This window comes from Capra hircus, chromosome 19 (genome assembly GCF_001704415.2).
Source record: "Capra hircus breed San Clemente chromosome 19, ASM170441v1, whole genome shotgun sequence".
In the NCBI taxonomy this organism is placed as follows: domain Eukaryota; kingdom Metazoa; phylum Chordata; class Mammalia; order Artiodactyla; family Bovidae; genus Capra; species Capra hircus.
In genome coordinates, this window is record NC_030826.1 from 11,708,625 (window position 1) to 11,730,424 (window position 21,800).

Genomic DNA, 21,800 nt, shown 5'->3' on the forward strand with positions numbered 1-21,800 from the left:
AGAGAGAAGAAACACAGCACCAGACGAATTTAATATTGTTCTATCATATGCATTAACACAAGCCAGAATCAAATAAATAAAAAAATCTTTAGGCTTATTGAGTAACTTACGTTCCATCATCAGTGGAACTAAACCATGTTATCTAAAACCTTTTTCCAAAACACTTATAATCAAGACAACTTCTTGGTCTTGTCAAGGAAAAGAAGTTTCCTTCTTTTAAGAATACTTCTGAAATGAGGTGGTGGTAACAAACAGTATCAAGGCAAGAAGACAGAATCCCACTAAAAGCTTACTTAGAAAACTGCTGTTAGAGACGTGATTCTGCTCTATGACCTTAAAGACACATCAGGATACATAAATGAGCAGAGACGAGTTGCTGAAGACATCAGCAGTCAAGAAACTAGGGAAAGTTTAATCCTTTAAATAACGTTACAGAGGATAACAAGTCGCCTATCCACAAGATGCAAAATGATGTAACTCTCCATGTTATCAAACAAGTTGGGTGGTTTTTCACATTTGTTAAAAACAAGAAAGACGGGGAACCTTCATTAGGACACTCATTATTATCAGTTTTGAGCTTTTAAATAAGCAAATGTCAACATGCTTAACAAGATATAAATGAGAAATACACAGTGCTTAATTATTTTGCAAATTTCTATTGGGTTACATAATTTATTGCTCTTTAAATGCATTATTTGGCATATTTATAACATCTCACACTTGCTTCTTATTGTAATGATGCAAAATTTGGCTGAGAAACCAATTAGGCCTGTAGAAAACTAAATTTTTCTTAAAACTTAGTACAGCTATATTTCAGTAATTCTAATTTATACAAACATTTTTTTCAGCAATCTAAATCAATTTCATTGATTTATTCACCCAAACAATATTTGGGGCAACAAAAATCTAATATAGCAGACATATATGGAATAATTATGTCCAACATTTTATTAAAACAAAACCCCAAGAATATATTCATTCACAGGACAGGCTGAATTCAAATTACATAAAAAACAACAGTATTTGAGCACTAGAATTCAGTGTTATTACATTTAAGAATCTAAGATACAGCAATCAGCATCACACAAGGCTCTAAATTTATGCCACCAATCTACTCCATGGTTTCAATTAACCAGTAACAGCAGTTTAAAATTTTAGGGTTATTTTAACATCCTAAAATCTAAAGTAGATATTCCCTAACTTTAGTGTGCTAAGAAGCACCTAGATTATCTAGAAGAAATACAGATCTTTGATGCCACGTTCAGAATTACAATTCAGGAGGTGCTGGGAGGTCTTGGGGGAGACACGATCAAGAAATCTGCAGGTTTTGAACACTCAGATAAGGACTCTGCAACTGACCTTAAGTCTCTAATATAGAGCTAGAAAAATTAATACACTGACCAGAAATAGCAGCCCTGTAGCCCCATACCAAACCTTAGAAATTATGTAAAAGATACTTTTTAAAAAAATTAAGTAAAAGCAATGATTTCCTAGGGTGTGAGTGGGGCAGTAGATTGACTGAAAAGGGCCAGAGGAAACTTTCTGAGACGATGAAAATGCACGATACTTTGATTTATGGTTATACAGATGTAACTAGTGGATGGCACATGGACACCCAACCTCCTGCCTTCACAACCTCCCCTGCCACCACTACAGATGCCTCCTATGCACTGCCCACAGTCTCTCTTACAGCAGGCGCTGACACAGTTATGATCAGCCAGACAAAAGCAGGATGCTGCTGCAGTATTCTGGGAAAGTATCCACTTTCCTCATAAAAGGAATTAACATCACTGAAGCTGTCCTTACTGTGTGAATTCATCTTACTGCTTTGAATTCAGAAACGATGCCCAGCGGAGTGGCAATTACAAAGTGATCACAAGAAAAAGAAAGTCACTGAGACACTGTACTAAAACCAGCAGCAGCCTTCTTGTAAGGTGAGAAATAAACCCTGTGTTTTTATTTCTGTAGCCAAATATATGCCTAAGGATTCAATTACCAATTCCCTTTCTAACTCCCTTTTAAAAAGAAAGAAAACCTGAAAGCAGAGAGTACTCAGATAAAATATCTCAAATCCCAGGGTACTTACTATCCTTCAGAAGCCTGTTAAGACTGGCAATCAAACCATAAAGACAAGTCCCATACCACAAAAGCTAAGTGGTCAAGGTCCAAGCCATCAGATGAGGTTATGTTTAATGAAAACAAAGGAAAATATTTAAAATAAGCTATGTACCCAAGAATGAATACATAACATTAATTAATTAATATACAATATATTAATATGGGCTTCCCTGGTGGCTCAGTGAAAAAGAATCTCCCTGCCAATGCAGGAGATGCAGGTTCAATCCCTGAACTGGGAAGATCCGCCCACTCCAGTATTCTTGCCTGGAGAATCCCATGGACAGAGGAGCTTGGTGAGCTACAGTCCATGGGGGTCCCAAAAAAGCTGGACACAACTTAGCTACTAAAAACAACATAGATATTCCCAACCCAACAGTTCAATGATTTCTCTTTCAAAACTGATAAATACACTTTGATTTAAAATGGTCTAACTGACAAAGCAACAAGGTTAAAAGCAATAAGCTGGTGTGAGAATAAGTTGCTTAAATGGAGATGTGGTAAAGACAGAAAATCCATACATAGCGTCTAACTCATCTGCCTACTCCCTCCCCATATCGATTCTTCAGATTCATTTATGTAGTCAATAACATATTCAGGGGAAGCCTTTGAAAGCCTGCACTCTGCTAGGTGCTAAAAATTTGAAAATGAGCTAAAATAAGTAGCACACTGAACTCTTGGGCATCTATGTCAGAGAAATGAAAACTATGTTCACATAACATATTCATAATAATGAAAACTGTAAATAGTTCAGGTGAATGTTTAAACAAACTGTGAAAGTTAGGTTACTTACAAAAGGGTAACATGAGGGGACTGTTCAGTTTCTTGACAGCAGTGGAGGACACACCAACCAACACATGTGATTAAAATATATACATTACCATACACATATACACACACATGAACACAAGTAAATCAGGCGAAACCTGAAAAAGATCAATATATTGTGCCAATGTCAGTATGCTGGTGGTCACATACTCTAGTTTTGCAAAATGGTAGCACTGGGATTAATTGGGTAAAACGTACATGGGATCTCTTAGCACAATTTCTTGTAAGTGCACATGAATCTATGATTATTTCAATAAAAATCGAAACAAACAAAACGCGGATGTGACACCTTGGGAACACCACGGTGCCAGCAGTGCCACAGGAGCCGACTCCTGCTGAAGCCTGAACGTGAGTGGAGACGAGGATGAGGGGTGGCCCCAACACACATGGCAGTGCCAGGAGTGGGGACAGAAAGGAAGGGGCTGCTGTGCCCGGATCCTCCCTGGACGCTGGTAAGCAGCACCGCTGCTCATCCAGAAATAACTGGCATGAACGCTTTTGGCCAAATGAGGAAAAAAGGCTAACACTCCTGGCTGCTCCCATCGTATCTGCAGGCTGGCCTCCCCCGCCACCAAGACAGGGGATAATGAGATCACCTGGCAGCTGTCGCTGGAAAAACTGGCATGAGCACATTAAACATGTTAATCCATGTCCTCGTGTAAGGGGAGACAGCCCATACCCTCACAGAAGCAGAAAACACCCCAGAACAAAGCGTAAGCACAGTTCAGAGAACATGATCTTGCGCATGCGTGTGTGCGTGCTCAGTCGTGTCCAACTCTGTGAGACCCCATGGACTGTAGCCCGCCAGACTCCGCTGTCCATGGGACTCTCCAGGCAAGAACACTGGAGTGGGTCACCATTTCCTTCTTGAGAAGATCTTCTAAAAGTAGAGGCTGAACCCGCGTCTCCTGCATTGGCAGGCCGATTCTTCACCACTGAGCCACAGGCGGGTGTACTATTGTAGTTTATGTTCATGAAGACAACTAGTGGCAGTTTCTGCCTTGTGGCAGAAAGCGAAGAAGAACTACAGATGAAAGTGAAAGAGGAGAGTGAAAAAGTTGGCTTAAAACTCAACATTCAGAAAACTAAGATCATAGCATCTGCTCTCATCACTTTGAGGCAAATAGATGAGAAAACAGTGACAGACTTTATTTTTCGGGGGCTCAAAAATCACTGTAGATGGTGACTGCAGTCATGAAATTAAAACATGCTTGCTCCTTGGAAGAAAAGTTACAACCAACCTAGACAGCATATTAAAAAGCAGAGACATTACTTTGCCAACAAAGGTCCATCTAGTGAAAAGCTAGGGTTTTTCCAGTAGTCATGGATGGATGTGAGAGTTGGACTATAAAGAAAGCTGAGCACCGAAAAATTGATGCTTTTGAACTGTGGTGCTGGAGAAGACTCTTGAGAGTCCCTTGGACTGCAAGGAGATCCAACCTGTCCACCCTAAAGAAGATCAGTCCTGAGTGTTCATTGGAAGGACTGATGCTGAAGCTGAAACTCCAATACTTTGGCCACCTGATACGAAGAACTGACTCATATGAAAAGACCCTGATGCTTGGAAAGATTGAAGGAGGGAGGAGAAGGGGACGACAGAGGATGAGATGGTTGGATGGCATCACCGACTCAATGGACATGAATCTGAGTGAACTCCAGGAGTTGGTGATGAACAGGGAGGCCATGGGGTGCTGCAGTCCACGGGGTAGCAGAGTCAGACATGACTGAGCAACTGAACTGAACAACTAGTATTAATGGCTTAATTAATTGTACTTACATGCTTCTATGTGTCGGGGGGGGTGGGTATCCTCTGCCATCAAGACCAAAGCCCATAGCAGCTCACCTACTAGGCTTTCCGTTTCTTCCCATGTTACGTAAAAGACACATCAGAATCCAAGGAAAAAGTGAAGGCGGAGACTTAATGGCTGCTAAAGCATGCAGAGGTGTTGTCCCAGTACAACATCGCCACCTGCCTGAGCCAGCATCCAAGTACACTCCCTCTTTTAGATGGCAGCTACTAACCTGCTTCTGGGTTCTTGTCACTGAACAACTAACTCATGGAGCCTTTGTGATTTTTTCCAGACCCGTACTGGGACAAGCCAATTCCAACCCAATGATGAGCATGGTGGAAGGTTCCAAGAGCGATTGCTAGTCAAGTGGGAAGGGTATACTCCAGAATGTGTTCCAGAACACCCCCAGGAGCACCTTGTTTTCACAACTACTTTATCACCTACTCTCCTGCCTGAAGCAATGCCAGTGGTTCAATAAGCCCTTGAATCACAGAGTTTCCTTTGAATGCCTGATTCACTGATGTTTGGCTAAGATGAATAGTGATGGTATTCACAGGCCCAGAGCAGCTGCATAGCACCAACAAAAACGTGGGATAGACAAACGTAAGGATCAATCAGCACAGCAGGATAATGGAAAGCTGTCGCCTCTGCTTTAATTGAGGAGTCACTATAACTGTGGGCCAGTGACGCCCATTCATTTTTGTATGGACGTTTATGTGCTACAATGACAGGTACTACAAAGAACATATAGAATGCACAGCTATTTTACTTTCTGGCTTTTTAAAGAAATTTGTGGATCCCTGCTTTAGATAATCCCCCTAAGGACTGTTAATAGAAATGTTATATTTATACTGAAACTTGGGCATCTGTCAATGGCCTTGCCAATGGTCTGGAGTGCCATGAAGGAGATTATATACTGGCAGATTGCAGATGTCCCTCTTTTAGGGCCAGGAGCTCTACAAACACATCATGGCTGGTAACGGAAGAATCTGGGTCACTGAGGCCCAAGGTGCGAGTCCAGCCGCTGGTGAAGAAGGCTAGAGTCAAGCCGCTCATCATAGCCGCTTTGCCCTGCCCTGCATAGTGATTTCCATCCAAATTCATCAGTTATGCACCTTTGCCCATCTACTGTCCACTGCTTCCTATCATACAAAGTATACAAGATGTCACAATTTAAAAGCATAAATATACTACAGGTGTTGGGGGTTAGCTGTTCAGGACAATATAGTTAACAGGACTGCTCAGAGATTTGCCCTTTTTTCCTTATGTATTTAGCTGTTCAGTCGTGTATGACTCTTTGCGACCCCATGGACTGTAGCCCACCAGGCTCCTCTGTCCATGGGGCTTCTCCAGGCAAGAATACTGGAGTGGGTTGCCATGACCTCCTCCAGGTGATATTCCCAATTCAGGGAGCAAACCCAGGTCTGCTGCATTGCAGGCGGATTCTTTACCGTCTGAGCCACATCAAATGTTTAGAAAGTGTTATTAAACTTAGTTTTAGGTGCACAGACATTTAAATCTCCCTGATAATTTGACTCTTGAACATTGTGAAATATCTCTGGTAATAGTCTTTTGTCTTAACCTCTTTCTTAGTTGATATTAATATAGTCAAATTTTTAATATTCATATGTTTATTACTTGCATGACATACCTTTTAACATCTTTTAACTATCATTATATTAAAGACTCAAAGACAATCTTTAGTAGGTAATTTGTCCCTTTAGTTTAGAGTTCTTTGGGCTGAAATATGCCAATATTTAATATATGATTTACATGGTTGAATTTTGATGTACTATTTAATTTTGTTTTCTGTTTATCCTCTCTGTCCTGTGTCTCTGTTCTTCCCTTTCGGCTAAATTACTTTTGAATTAATTAAACATTTTAAATGAAGTTTTGTATTTTTAAGTACAGTATAAATGAACCTTGGAACAGTATAATTCCATATACCCATTCCCACCCAACCACCAATGGTATTATGCTATAGCTATCATATGTATTACATGTATACAATATAAGCCCCAGAAAATGTATAAATTTCTTACACATAAGAAGTATCTTAACATTAAATTTAAAACGTTAACATTTATATTTTAAATGAATTAAGAAAGGGGGGAATCCTCTTTAATGTGAAGTTGATCATTTCTCAGATATTTCATCACTTCCAAAATATCCAAGTTTGCTCTGGTTATCCTTTCTCCCTGCACAACAGTGTGGATTTGCAAAGTTTACTGTTCACTTCATCATTCTTGGACTTCCTTGGTGGCTCAGACGGTAAAGCGTCTGTCTACAATGCAGGAGACCCGGGTTTGAGCCCTGGGTTGGGAAGATCCCCTGGAGAAGGAAATGGCAATCCACTCCAGTACTATTGTCCACAAAATCCCATGGACAGAGGAGCCTGACAGGCTGCAGTCTATGGGGTCGCAAAGAGTCGGACACGACTGAGCGACTTCATTTCACTTCACTTCACTTCATCATTCTTAAATGATACTCTTGCTAGATGGAGAATTTTTTATCACCAGTACTTTTTTCTTTCAGTCCTTTAAAGAAGATATTCCACTGCCTTCTGACTTCCATGGTTTCTGATAAGAAGTCAACAGTTTGAAAATGTTTTTTCTCTGTATGTGTTATTTTCCTCTGGCTACTTTCAAGATTTGTTTTGGTTTTCAGAAAGTTTACTATGTCATTCTTAAAATTCAGTTTTGTCATATTCAAAATGTGTCTTTCAGTAAATCTGAAACGTTTCCCATCTTTATTTCTCCATGTATTTTTTTTCTGCCTCATTCTCTCTATACCTTCTCCTACACAGATCAAAAGGAATTTTGCTCCAGGATGGATCATACATAGGGTGACAACTATACCTAATTTGGATAATTTTGATGAGGAGATGTGAACTTTGAGTCTGATGACATTTTAAAGAGATTTTACTGTTAAGAACTGATGTTGTAACATGCTGAGATTTCCAGGGATGTTTGTATGGGGTAAACGTATTTTGCACATGAAATTATCCTGAATTGGAGGGTTCAGAGAGGGTGGACTGTAATGAAGTAAACAGCGGCTCAAAACAAGACATATCCAGATCCTAATCTGTGGAACCTACATACACTGCATTATAGTACAAAGAGTGACTATTACCTTATATGACAAAATATGTGATTAATATCTAGATCAGAAGTTATCCTGGACTATCAGTGCTAATATTACATGGAACCATTTAATTATATTAAATACTTATTTAATGTACCCTTAAAAGATACAAAGACGAGGAGAAGACACAGAGGAGAGGAAGAAGAAATGAGGCCACAGAGGTAAATACTGGAGTGGTATCTAGCCATAAGGAAAGAAATGCTGAGTCGCCAGAAGTTGGGAAAGGCAAAGGACAGATTCTCTGTCAGAACTCCAGAGGGAGTGCAGTCTCGCCAACACCTTGATTTTGGACTTTGGGCTTCCAGAAATGAGAGAAAATAGATTTCTGTTATTTTAAGGCCATTTGGTTTTGTTCTGTTATTTTAAGGTAATTTGCTATGACAACCACAGGAAAGAAATGTGCAGTAAATTTGTATACAATGTGAATTTTATGTTATGGACTCCCCATAACTGAAGTTGCTGGGTGGTATGGCAACCTTATGTGAAGATTTTCAGAAACTGCCAAACTACCTTCCAGAGTAGCCGTACCACTGTACATTCCCCACAGAACTGTGTGCGAGAGCCAGTTCCTCCACTCATTCACTTGTTGAGAGTTCCCGTATAATGTGGTGTAGATACCAGACAACTTGAGTCTAACTCAAAGGGTTTCTCCTGTGTTTTCTTCTAAAAGCTTTACAATCATAGATTTTATATATTTAAATCTATGGTCTAGCATGAGTTCACTTTTGTATATGGAATGAGACACGGGCTAACACTCATTTTTCACACATAAATACCCAGTCAGTCCATTACCACTGCTGAAAAGACTAACTTGTCTTCATTTTGCACCTTTGTCAAAAATCAATTGTACACATGTACGGAAATGTGCCTGTTACTATACCTTTAATAAGTCTAATTACTAGGTAATGCTCCAACTTTTTCTTTTTCAATATTATTTTGCCCAGTATAAGTACTATGCAGAGAAATTGCTTATTAATTTTTATCAAAAATGTTTAATACTGCTGGGATTTTAATGGAGATGGCATTGAATATACAAATCAGTTTGGAGAGAAATTATATTCTAACAATATTATGTACTGTAGCCCAAGAATATGGTTTAACTCTTTATTTAATCAGATCTTTACTCTCAGTGATGTTTTACAGTTCTAGAATACAGTCCTACATGTGATATGCTCATTGTTTTTAAACTTAACAATTTTTTTTAATTGACAACTGTTTTGTTTCTAGTATATGGTACCCAGAAGTCTTGTTAAAATCACCCATTAGTTCTAACTTTTTTTGTGGTATTCGTTAGATTTTCTGTATGTCATCTTTAATGTAATTTTACTTCTTCCAACTGGTATGATGGTGGTTCTTCCCATGGTTGCAGATTTCTCGGCAGATCTCAAGGGTTTTTTCTTTGTAGCTTTCATCTCTCTGATACTCAGTCCTGAGAACTCCATGATCTTGGTCTTCCTAGACTCACCAATATCTCATCACCAAAGGGAGTCTAGACTCCATTTGGGTTCCCCTGTCCTGTACCATAGGCTTTTTCCTGAACTGACCATCGCAAAGAATCCACCTGCCAACCCAGGAGACACAAGAGATGTGGGTTCAATTCCTGGGTAGGGAAGATCCCCTGGAGAAGAAAATAGCAACCCACTTCAGTACTCTTGCCTGGGAAATCCCATGGACAGGAGCTTGGCAGGCTACATGCAATCCATGGCATTGCAGAGTTGGACATGACTGAGCATGCACACGCAGGTACCTTCCTCCTTGAGAATTAAATATATCCATCATACCATTTTGCAGGATTGCTCTGATAAAGTAGAAGTAACATGTTTCTAATATGCAGAGGTCTCCAAAGCAAGTGTACCATTGATCAAAATTAGCATGTTAAATACAAAAACTACTAGTGTCAGCTTCGGTAAGACTTTACAGAAGTATATTTTTAAATACCGTAACGTTTTACTACATATGACTTTACTGATGAAAACTAAGAATATTTTGCTAACTACACATGTACTTTATGAGGAAAATTACTGTCAGATGCAGAGGATATCCCAAGTCATAGATCATAAAACAACTTAATTCAACATAATTAGATCCACATATTTGATCCTTTTTTCCTTGCATGATTAAAGTATCCTCAGAGTTCTTGGAAGATTCCAGAATGACATGATTTTAAAATACTCAAAGACAGGCAGATTACTTGCCATACAGATTTCATCATCAGTGTTAAATTTTATATATCATGTCAAAATCATTTCAGTATACATTTATAAAAATTAATTTTATGGTTATCAATTGTGTTTCCTTAGATCTTGATGTTTAAGGTTTAAAATTTTCCAATCTCCTAAATTATATGGTTTTCCTACCTGTTAAATAGGAATAGCATTGGCATTACCAAATATTATACCTACAAACATTTGTCCATGTGCAGCAGACTGTTTTATGGATGAGAGACCCCAAGAAGCTTAAGCAAGATCTCTGTTCTCATGTTAGAAATTGAATGACAAATAATGTTAATGCAAAAGAGGTATCAAAAATGGATGTAAATCTTTTACAAGGTGTCGGTGCTTAAAATGTTCAAATTACTGGAGATTATAGTTGAGGTGGAGCATATCAGTAAGTAAGGAGGACAGGACAGGGATTAAAAAACAATAAAGAAATAAAATGTGGGCCTTTCCTGGTGGCTCAGTGGTAAAGACTCAGCCGGCTAATGCAGGAGACACAGCTTGGATCCCTGATTTGGAAAATCTCACAAGCCATGGAACAACTAAGCCCATGCACCACAACTATCGAGCCTGGGAGCTGCAATTACTGAGCCCACGTGCTGCAACTATTGAAGCCTGTGCGCCATGGAGCCCGTGCTCCACAACAAGAGAAGCCTCTGCAATGAGAAGCCCACACTCCACAACTAGAGCAGCCCCTGCTTGCCACAACTAGAAAGAAGCCCACGCAGCAGTGAAGACCCCACCAAAGATAAACAAATAAAATTACTTGTTAAAAAATTAAAAGAAATAAAATGTGCCCTGTATTGTACAACACAGGGAATATAGCCAGTATTGTTTGGTAACTATAAATGGAATATAACCTTCAAAAACTGTGAATCACTATGCTGTACACCTGAAACTTACACTGTACATCAACTATACATCAATGAAAAAAATCTTTTCAAAGAAGTAACATGTGCCCAGCAGCACATTTTATAGTGAAATAGTAAATCTTTACTAAAATGCTCATCTAATTGAAAACTTCCATACGAAAGCAGTAACAGCAAATGGTTATTAAACAGGAGAAAGCAACTTCATTGTGCCAGAAAGTAAGGACACTGTCAAAGAATACTGTACATATTATAAGCTAATAGATGTCAAAGATGTCAAGCTAACAGATGTCAAACTAACAGGCTCCAACTGGCTAAATCCAGACTGTTCTGAGTACTAAAATAATTTTTGAATGAATATAACTCATTTAACAAAGAATCTATTCAACCAAATGATATATGTAAATAAAAGAAGTAATAAAAAGTTTGATGAGGAATGGGATATTTATATAGTTTTAATTGACTTCTCCTAGCCCACTATCCACTCAGGCCACAGCACAAAGACAGCAGACTAAAAATGTCCTTCTCCGAGTCTTCCCCTGAAAGCAGTATATTTACGTACTTTAAAAGCTGCTGTCTGAGGGCTCAGCTCCCAATCAGTCTGCATCTAGGTGCTGAGATCCACACCACATCAACAAAATGAAAAATAAAAATCATACGACCATCCCAATAGATGCAGAAGAAGCATTTGACAAAATTCAACAACTATTTATGATAAAAACTCATTGAAGTGGGTACAGGGGGAATATATTTCAACATATATTTCAATATATTTCAACATAATAAAGGTCATATATGACAAGCCCACACCTAACATTATACTCAATGGTGAGGAGCTGAAAGCACTTTCATAAAAGCCGAAAGCATTTACAATTGCATCAAAAAGAATAAAATACACAGGAAAATTTAACCAAGGAAGTGAAAGACCTGTGCACTCAAAACCATAAGATATTGATGAAAGAAACTGAAGAAGACACAAATAAATGAAAAAACATTCCATACTCATGAATTAAAAGAACCAATATTGTTAAAATGTCCACACTATTGAAAGAAATCTACAGATTCAATGCAATCTCTATCAAAATTCAAATGTCATTTTCACAGAACTAGAAAACAATCCTAAAATTTGTAGGAACCACAAAATACCCCAATAACAAAAGCAATCATAACCAAGAAGTACAAAGTTGGATGCATCATGCTTCCCGATGTCAAACTGTATTACAAAGGTAAAGTAAATCAAAACAGCATGGTAGAAAGTTTAAAAATAGGAGGTACTATTAACAAAGACAAGACCACAATTATTACTTTTAATTACACATTGTTTTCGAGTTCCAAACTAACGCAATAACAAAAATAAAACTGAAAACAGTCAAAAATTAGCATAATACTTGTTAGAAAGTATGTTCTATATAAGGGCTTCCCTGATAGGTCAGTTGGTAAAGAATCCACCTGCAATGCAGGAGACCCCGGTTTTATTCCCTGGATCAGGAAGATTTCCCGGAGAAGGGATAGGCTACCCACTCCAGAGTCCTTGGGCTTCCCTTGTGGCTCAGCTGGTAAAGAATCTGCCTGCAATGCAGTTGAGAAGATCCCCTGGAGAAGGGAAAGGCTACCCACTCCAGTATTCTGGCCTGGAGAATTCCATGGACAGTCCATGGAGTCGCAAAGAGTCAGACACAACTGAGCGACTTTCACTTTCACATTCTACATATAAAATAAAAGAAAAATTTTTCTGAAAAAGTACTGGATCTCAAAATAGAATGCAGCAAAGCAGGAAAACACAAATCTAATACAAAACAATATATAACCTATTATACCTCAGCAATAATAATTTTAAAATGTAATAATTCCTAGATGTAAAAATTCTATAATTAATAATGCAAATTCTAACTGCATTAAAATGTAATTTCAATGTAATTCAAATTAAAAACTTCAAAATATTCTTTATATAACTTCAAAATAGTTTTATATAACTCAATATTCTTTATATTACCCCATAACTAAAATGCATTTCAATGAGAAAATGCTCAATAGCTGAAAATGTTTTCAAAAATGAACAATAAGTCTGCTATAAAACAGTAAAAGTGAGTAACACAGCATAATGCTGGTGAAAGGTACTGCTTTATTTTTACTCTCTATTAGAGGAATTTCTTAATACACACTAAGTCTAAAGACTGTTATAATGAACCACCAACATCAACATCACCTAGCTTTGACGATCATTAACACTTTGCATATTGCTTTCAACTTATGTCTTAGTTTGTTTTGTTCTGCCAGAACATTCAAAAGCAAACCAGCCATATCATATCATTTCACCAGTAACTACTTCAGCATGATTGCAGAATATATGCCTAATAGACTGGACTTGAAGAAAACAAACAAAAGAACGGTTTGGGGACAGGAAGAGAATAAATAGAACTTCTGTTTTATCAACGTTCATGGTTCACCTACTGCTTATATTATTAACTGGGTCAAAATAGGATAAAGTTCTTAATTATCTGACCCAGTCTAAAAAACAGTATTAACTCACCAACATTAACGTTAAGCTCCAGTATGATATAAATAACCTCTGGATTAGACATCATATTATGCAAAGAAAACACCTTGTGAAAAAATATACAACTTACTTTGGCTTCAGTTTCTCCCCTGTGAAGAGTATATAAATGATGGACAGCACTTTGTGATGAGGACCAAGGATGAGTCAAAATTTGGAAGACGTGGAAGTCATGGCCAAGGGTATCTGTTGTGACTAGAAGCATTCCTGAAGGACACACCAAAAAAGGGTAAAAATAAACACCATTATGTATGTGGATAAAATATTTTCACAAGGCATTCATCATACTTTAAAATATTACTGAAGGGAAAAAGTGACCAAATATATAAGAACTTCCTACAATTAAAAAAAAAATTAAAACACAGGAATTTTTTCCCCATGGGAATACAAAACCTTAAGGTCACATCAGTATTCAAGTATAGTGACATACTTACATGTCAAGGTTTTATGATGTTCTCATACAACTAGTAGAGAAAAGTTTACAATGCTGGAATCACAGAGTTCACAAGCATTTTAAAATAGCAAATCTGATAACAAAGAATGTGAAAGACTTTCCTCCATGGAATTAAAACCCACTTTCACTTTTTCCGTTTCTCAAAACCTGAATTCTAAGTTCCAATTTAAGTACTATTACAACTAATTGTACCCTACTCAATTCACTAGTTTAAAACTTTTCTCCACTTTGCCTATTTATTTAAATTCCCTACTGTCTTTCACAAAGCAAATTTTGATGAGATGTCATAGCTAAGAATTATGCACCTAATACAAGGTCACAAAAATTTTGGTTTCCTGTTCAATTTCACAGTTTTATATTTTACATTTAGGTCTTTCATCAATTTTGTGTTAATTTTTGTACAAAGTGTGAGGTATTAGAAATTATCTTTTTTGAAAATGATGTTCAATTGTCTCAGCAGGATTTCTTGAAGAGGCTAATCTTTATTCATTAAATTGTTTATCTTTTATTCTACATTCAATGTCAACATGCCAAAGATCGACTGGCCATATTAGGGTGGGTGTTTTTCTGGAAGTCCTATTCTGTTCCACTGATATCTGTGTCTATCATTCACTAATATCACACTTTCTTAACACTATAACTTGGAAATCACATACAGCAAGTCTTTGTTTTCTGACCTTTTCCAAGATTGGTTTAGCTATTCCAAATCCTTTGCCTTTCCAAACACAGATTCAGGTTTTCGATATCTATATAATGGGGATAATGAACATCTTAACAATAATGAGTCATCTGATCTATGAACACCGCATATTTCTTGATATGTCTTGCTTTTTCTCTTCTAGCATATCGATTATATTTCCTTAGTGCTACTATCAATGGTACTCTATTTCAATTACCAAATTTTCCTTGGCAGTATATAGAGATGTAACTGATATTTATATAAATATTTGTATGCAAGGAGATCCAACCAGTCTATTCTAAAGGAAATCAGTCCTAAATATTCATCGGAAGGACAGATGCTGAAGCTGAAACTCCAATACTTTGGCCACCTGATGCAAAGAACTCACTCACTAGAAAAGACCCTGATGCTGGGAAAGATTGAAGGCAGGACGAGAAGGGGATGACAGAGGATGAAATGGTTAGATGGCATCACTGACTCGATGGACATGAGTATGAGTAAGCTCTGTGAGTTGGTGATGGACAGGGAGGCCTGGCGTGCTGCAGTCCATGGGGTTGCAAAGAGTCAGACACAACTGAGCGACTAAACTGAACTGTATGCATACCTACATACTCTACAAATTCTATGAGCTTTTATGTAGAGTACATGGAATTTTCTTTCTGAACATATAGTATGTGAATAGACATAGTTTGATTTTTCTCCTTTCCACACTACAAGAACTACATGCCTTTTTATTCTCTTGACCTGCTATTTTTGCTGAGGTAAACAAAAATGACGAGAGGCAATATTCATGCCTTGTTCCATGTTTCAGAAAAAAATATTCAATCTTTACGCATGATGCTAGTTGTAGATTTTCTGTAAATGCTATGTATCAACTTAAGGACATTATTTTCTCCTAATTTGTTGAGAGTTTTAATAATAAACAGATGTCAAATTTTGTCTAATGCTTTTCTGCACCTATGAGACGATTATGTGGTTTTTCTTCTTTGGTCAATTAGTATGGTGCATTTTAATAATGAAAGGTTATCAAATGTGGAACAATCTTGCATTTCTGGAATAAACTCCACTTTGTCAAAATCCTTTATTACATGCTGCTGCACCAAATTAGCTACTATTTTGTTGTTGTGAATGTGTTCCTGGGGGATACTGGTTTGTAATTTCCTTTTCTAATACTGTGTTTGTCTGTTTCTGGTACTAGGGTAAAGCGGGTTTGGTTGCATAATGTTCCTTTTATCTTATTTCTAGAGGAAATACTTTAATAAATGTCCAGCAGAATTTTCCAGTGAAACTATGTGGGCCTTTTCTGTGTTTGTGTGAAGACTTTCAGATATAGTAACTTAATTTCTCTTTAAATTTTGTTAATATAAAATGTAACATAATTTTTATAATGTAAAATATATTGTAATGTTTTTTCTTGGAAGAATTACTCTCTGTAACTCAAGGAAATAGTCTGTAGGGTCTTTAGTAATGTCCAATTTTTCATTCAGGATATTGAAATTTTGTATCCTTTCTCTTTTTTTCTTGGTCAGTCTAGCTAGAACTTCTCAAAGAAACCATTATGGTGTCACTGGTTTTCTCTTTTCCATTTCACTGATTTATCTTCCTTCTTTTGCTATCATGACCATCTGTTACTATTTCCTTCATTGCCCTTGCTTTAGTTTTATTTTCCATTTCTTCAAGTTTCTTAAAAGCTGAAGCTTAGATTATTGTGTCAGGAAGATATGTTGTTTAGTTTCCAAATGTTTGGGTATATTCCAGTTATCATTCATATACTAATTTCAAGTTTAATTCCATTATGATAAGAAATTAAAGTTTGTTTTATATCTCAGAACAACATATCTTGCTAAGGGTTCCGTGTACACCTGAACACTTGGTGTATTCTATCAGTGTCAATTAAGTTAACTGATACTGCTATTGGATCTTTAACATGCTTACTTGTTTGCCTACTTTTGTGTTCTATTATTGAGTAGAAGTTAACATCTCCAACCATAATTATGGATATTTTTTTCAGTTATATAAGCTCCCTAAATTTGAGCCCTATTTTTTTAGGTTCATACACATTTAGGATTGTTACGACTTCTTGGTGAATCACCTCTTTTATCATAATGTCCCCTTTTGACCTTAGTATTTCCCTTATTCTGAAGCCAACTTTCTTTGGTATTAATATCACTACTTTTTCATTTTACTTTCACAGTCAATATAATTATAAAATGACTCTGTTTTGGATAATAACTGGGGTTCAGTTTGGGTTTTTTTTATTCCTATCTCAAACTTTTAATTAGTGTTTATAGATCAGTCACATTCAGTGTAACTTGAGGGTAAGGCTGGATTTACATCTACCATTTTGTTACCTTGTATTATTTTTCTGATTGTACCCTTGTGGGTTTTTTCCCCTTGATTTTTTAAAAAATTTTACTTGCTACTGAAGTACAGCTGATTAACTACGCTATGTTAGTTTCAAGTGTACAGCACAGTGGATCAGTTATACATGGATCTATTCTTTTTCAAGTCCTTTTCCCATTTAGGATTTTACAGAATATTGAGTGGAGTTCTCTGTGTAATACAGTAGGTCTTTGTTGGTTATCTCTTAAATTTCACACTTGTTTTTACTTTTACTTATTTATCTGCTCTTACTTCCTTCCCTTTTTAAGATAATTTCACTATTTTTAATATAAAATTTTAACTTATCTATTGGTTTTACTGGTTTTTCCAGAAATTAAAATATACATATTAGAATGTTTGTGTTTGTTAATATTTTGTCCAGAATATATTTGCTTTCTGTGAGAAACAGAAGCAAAATCATATTTTCTAATTCTTAAAACTTCTTTGTTGAAAGAATATCAAGCATCTATGGAAAGATAAAGTGGGCATTTATATGGGAAGGTGAAGTATATATGAGTTTTCTATTTATTGGCTAACATATGGTACAGCTCCAGTCATTATATTTGATTAAAAATAGCATTTTAGATGCCAGTATCTTGGCTATTTCCGAGAGAATACATTTTAGATGATGAACCATGTCATTTATTGAGATCTATAACAATTTATTAAACATTGCCAACCATTCTGTGCACAGCTATCAGCATGAGGTCAATAAATACTGTCGTTATTCATACAATAAATTTCAAAGATTGGACATGTTCTTTTTGTGGACAGTATTTCTTGACTCCTATTTTTTACTTAGTTATAGTAAGTCTGAATTATCACAATTCTACTACTATGTTTTGATTCCACATTCCCACAGCAAAATTATTTCTGCACATGAAAAACAATTCAGTGGAAACATCATTAGGAAATGTGATGCACTTGTATTTATAGCACAAATATATTACTCATTCCCAAACATAAACTTCATTTTCTTTTATTAGCGTATCAATGATTTACTCATACTTAGCATTCACATAGTAGTCCCTATTAGCCAAATCAAGACTCTTATTGTTTTGCATATAAAAGACAATCACAAATAAAAACTTTTCAACATGCTCCTAGTTTTTCAAACTGGTATCCAAAACAACTTCAAATTTTAAGAGAATTAGCCATTGAAAATCTATCCTGATTATCTTCTTGTATCCTGTCTCAAAACGTTTTCTTCCACTTATTCATGCAAATACAGCTTATATAACTCAGAAATAAGTCCAACTTTTTGACAAAACTTTAAAATAATTTTTTTTTTAATTTATCGAGAGGAAAGGAGGAAATAGCTAGTGTAGTACTATACCAATAATATGCTTCCTTTGAATTTATAATTTCCTCTTTTGCACACATTCTGCAGGAAGAAATGACAAGCTGGTTTTTTTTTTTTTTTCTAGAAAACAAGTTAAAAAGCAGATATACATAAAAGGAAAAACTTGTACAGAGTAGACTGTGGCTTGAGAACTATTTATGCAGCATCAGAAGACTAAACCAGACTCCAGCCTGGCCATAAACTAAACCCACGCCCCAAATGAGGTGCCAAGCCACAAAAAGCATTTGCGTCATCTGGGAATACAAGGAAAAGAAGGACTTCTAATTATAGGGCCTGGAAGCGGAAGCCTAGAGTGATTAGCTGTTTAGGCGCTGCTGTATGTTTATCTGGAAGCTTCCTTTCCTTCACTCTCAGCCTTAAGTTTGATAGATGAGCGCTAGCATTAGAGGGTAGGGACTAAAGCTGCTGATGGTACATGGTGTTCCCCAAAATCTGAGGTAGCTGAAGACTGAACATTAGGGCTTTTGTGGCCTCATAAGAACATAAGTCTTTTCAACTGGGCGTCAGCTGGTTAGCCCAAAAGGCAAAATTAAAGAGTAGCAAACCTCGACTGGGCATATGCTATAAAATCTTGGAAACTTGAGTAGGGATGTCTTTTCTGCCATATCCTATTTATAACACCTACCTAATTGTATGGTTCTTTATCACATGCACACATATGAACTGGAAGACAAATTACCAGCTTATTCACACTCTCCTCCAAAAACAGACATAACCACTGATATGTCGAGTCAAATGGAAATCTTTACAGGGAATTCAGATTATCATCACTCATAAATAACTGTACATTTTAGTAGTAATTATTGCAAATTTAATACTTTCTCATCAACACCTACAGAGATGAAAACCTAAAAATTATTAAAGTTTGTAATTTGCAAACATCCTAACATCTTTATTTAAATAATTACTTTCTTCCTTTCACTTTACATAACATGAAATTGTTACCGTTCTGAAGATATCTTTGGCCATATCCAATGGCCACATCCAAAGGCCATAATCAAGATAAAGAACACGTGAAAAAATTCTCTTCTATTTGCAGTCCATCCCCTCCCCATCACCTGGCCCCGGCAACCACTGATTGACTTTCTGTCATTACAAATTAACGGTGGCATTAATGGTAGAGAATCTGCCTGCCAACACAGGAGATGCAGGTTTGATTCCTGGGTCAGGAAGATCCCCTGGAGGAGGAACTGTAGTGTTGGAGAAGACTCTTCAGAGTCCCTTGGACTGCAAGGAGATCAAACCAGTCCATCCTAAAGAAAATCAACCCTGAATATTCACTGGAAGGACTGACGCTGAAGCTCCAATACTTTGACCACCTGATGCGAAGAACTGACTCACTAGAAAAGACCCTGATGCTGGGAAAGACTGAAGGCAGCAGGAGAAGGGGACGACAGAGGATGAGATGGTGGATGACATCACCAACTCAATGGACATGAGTTTGAGCAAGCTCTGGGAGATAGTAAAGGACAGGGAAACCTGCTGTGTCCATGGGGTCACAAAGAGTCAGACACGACTGAGCGACTGAACTGAGCTGAGGCACATTTAATTTGATAAGAAACTGAGAAAATGTTTTTTCAAGGCAGTGGTATCATTTTACTTTCTTTCCCATGAACTCCATAATTTTGCAACATTTGGTGTTGCTGATATTCTTAAATTTAATCACCTCGGTGAGTATTTGGTGGGTTTCTTATGGTTTAAAAATGCTATGCTCCTTGGCGATCAGTGATGCTGGGTGCTAAATAGTTACTTGCATATTTCCTTGACTTTACTGTTCAAATCCTTTTCTTATTTTAAATTGTTTTGTCTTCATTTTATATACATTAAAATTATATTTTATCACATTATAAAAATATTAAAATATGTATATATGTGTGTATATATATATCTCAGATATATACTTATAGCTTATATATACCAGCTCATTTGCTTCACCATAAGTTTCCCAAGTAATGAAGACCAATCTGATGGTTTGTTTCTTTGGTGTCCTACCTAAGAAATCGTCCTCTATGCCTTCTGGGTTACAATGATACAATCTTTACATTTTCTTTTTGAAGATTTATAGTATTAGGTTTTAAATTAAGCATATGAGTGATTTTGAGTTAAATTTTTGTGTATGGTGTTAAGGAAAAGTTTTGCTGTTGTTCAGTAGCTAAGTTGTATCCAACTCTTCATGACCCCATGGAGCATACCAGGCTCCTGGGTTCTTCAACATCTCCCAGAGTTTGCTCAAATTCATGTCCATTGAGTCAGTGATGCTATCCAACCATCTCATCCTCTGCCACCCTCTTCTCCACCTGCCCTCAATCATTCCCAGTATTAAGCTCATTTCCAATGAGTCAGCTCTTCATATCAGGTGGCCAAAGTACTGGAGTTTCAGCTTCAGCATAAATCCTTCCAATGATATTCAGAGTTGATTTCTTTTAGAGTTGACTCATTTGATCTCCTTTTGTCCAAGGGTCTTCTCCAGCACCACAATTAAAAACCATCAATTCTTCAGCACTCAACCTTCTTCATGGGCCAGTTCTCACATCCATACATGATTACCAGAGAAACCAGCTGACTTTTCACCAAATGGATATACCAGGTGTTCTAGGACCATCTCTTGAGAAAATCATGCTATCCCTATAGTGAATTACTTAACACTTCGGTCAAAAATCAAATCATCATAAGAGTTTGATCAATTCCTGGATTTTATTCCATCCATCTACGACTAAACTTACCCAAAACCATCCTTTCTACATTACTAAATACTTATTTTAAAAAGTATATATTTAAGTAAGTCAGAAATTTAGGTAGTGTCAGTATTTTTAATTTATTCATCTCTTTCAAGATTGATTTGACTATTTTAGATCCTTTGAATCTCCATATCATTTTAGAATAAGCTTCTGTTGATTACTTCTGGTTTAAACATTCACTTAATAAAGTTAACTAATACTGAACAATATTAACACAAAATACTAATAGGATGTCAAAGCACAAAAGTGATAAAATATCTTTATGAAAATGTGGTTTTCTCTCGTAACTAAATATATGATCTTTCTTATCATATAATATTATAATCATCACAACATAGAGGTCACTAGGATGGCAAAAATGTATAATTTTTAGATGAAGTAGTTATCTTGGGGACATTATTATGTACCAGCACAATGCTATTGCCCTATACAGATACAAATACACAAACACAAAAGCAGTACTAACTTAATGTCACAGACAATCACTGCCACAAGTTCATAATAAAATACAAAATCAATGAAGGTTAACAGGAATTTGGTAGACAGATCAGTCTGCTTAGAAGACATATTTTATATATTAAGATTTTAAAATTTAATTTGAAAGGTAAATTTGGAAATTTAGGAATTTCCAAAGGAATGCCATTTGATGTACTTCAGAGATGCATGAA

At 36.5% G+C, this 21,800-nt stretch overlaps 1 protein-coding gene across 8 annotated transcripts in view; it reads right to left on the reverse strand.

Annotated features, from left to right (window-relative positions):
- Positions 1 to 21,800, reverse strand: part of BCAS3 (BCAS3, microtubule associated cell migration factor) — a 592,226-nt gene that overhangs the window by 372,296 nt on the left and 198,130 nt on the right. For all 8 annotated transcript variants that reach the window (XM_005693141.3, XM_005693143.3, XM_005693140.3 and 5 more), the window contains exon 14: positions 13,590 to 13,723. In XM_005693141.3, coding sequence (XP_005693198.1) covers positions 13,590 to 13,723 — 134 coding nt within the window. The remainder of the gene's footprint in view (positions 1 to 13,589; positions 13,724 to 21,800) is intronic.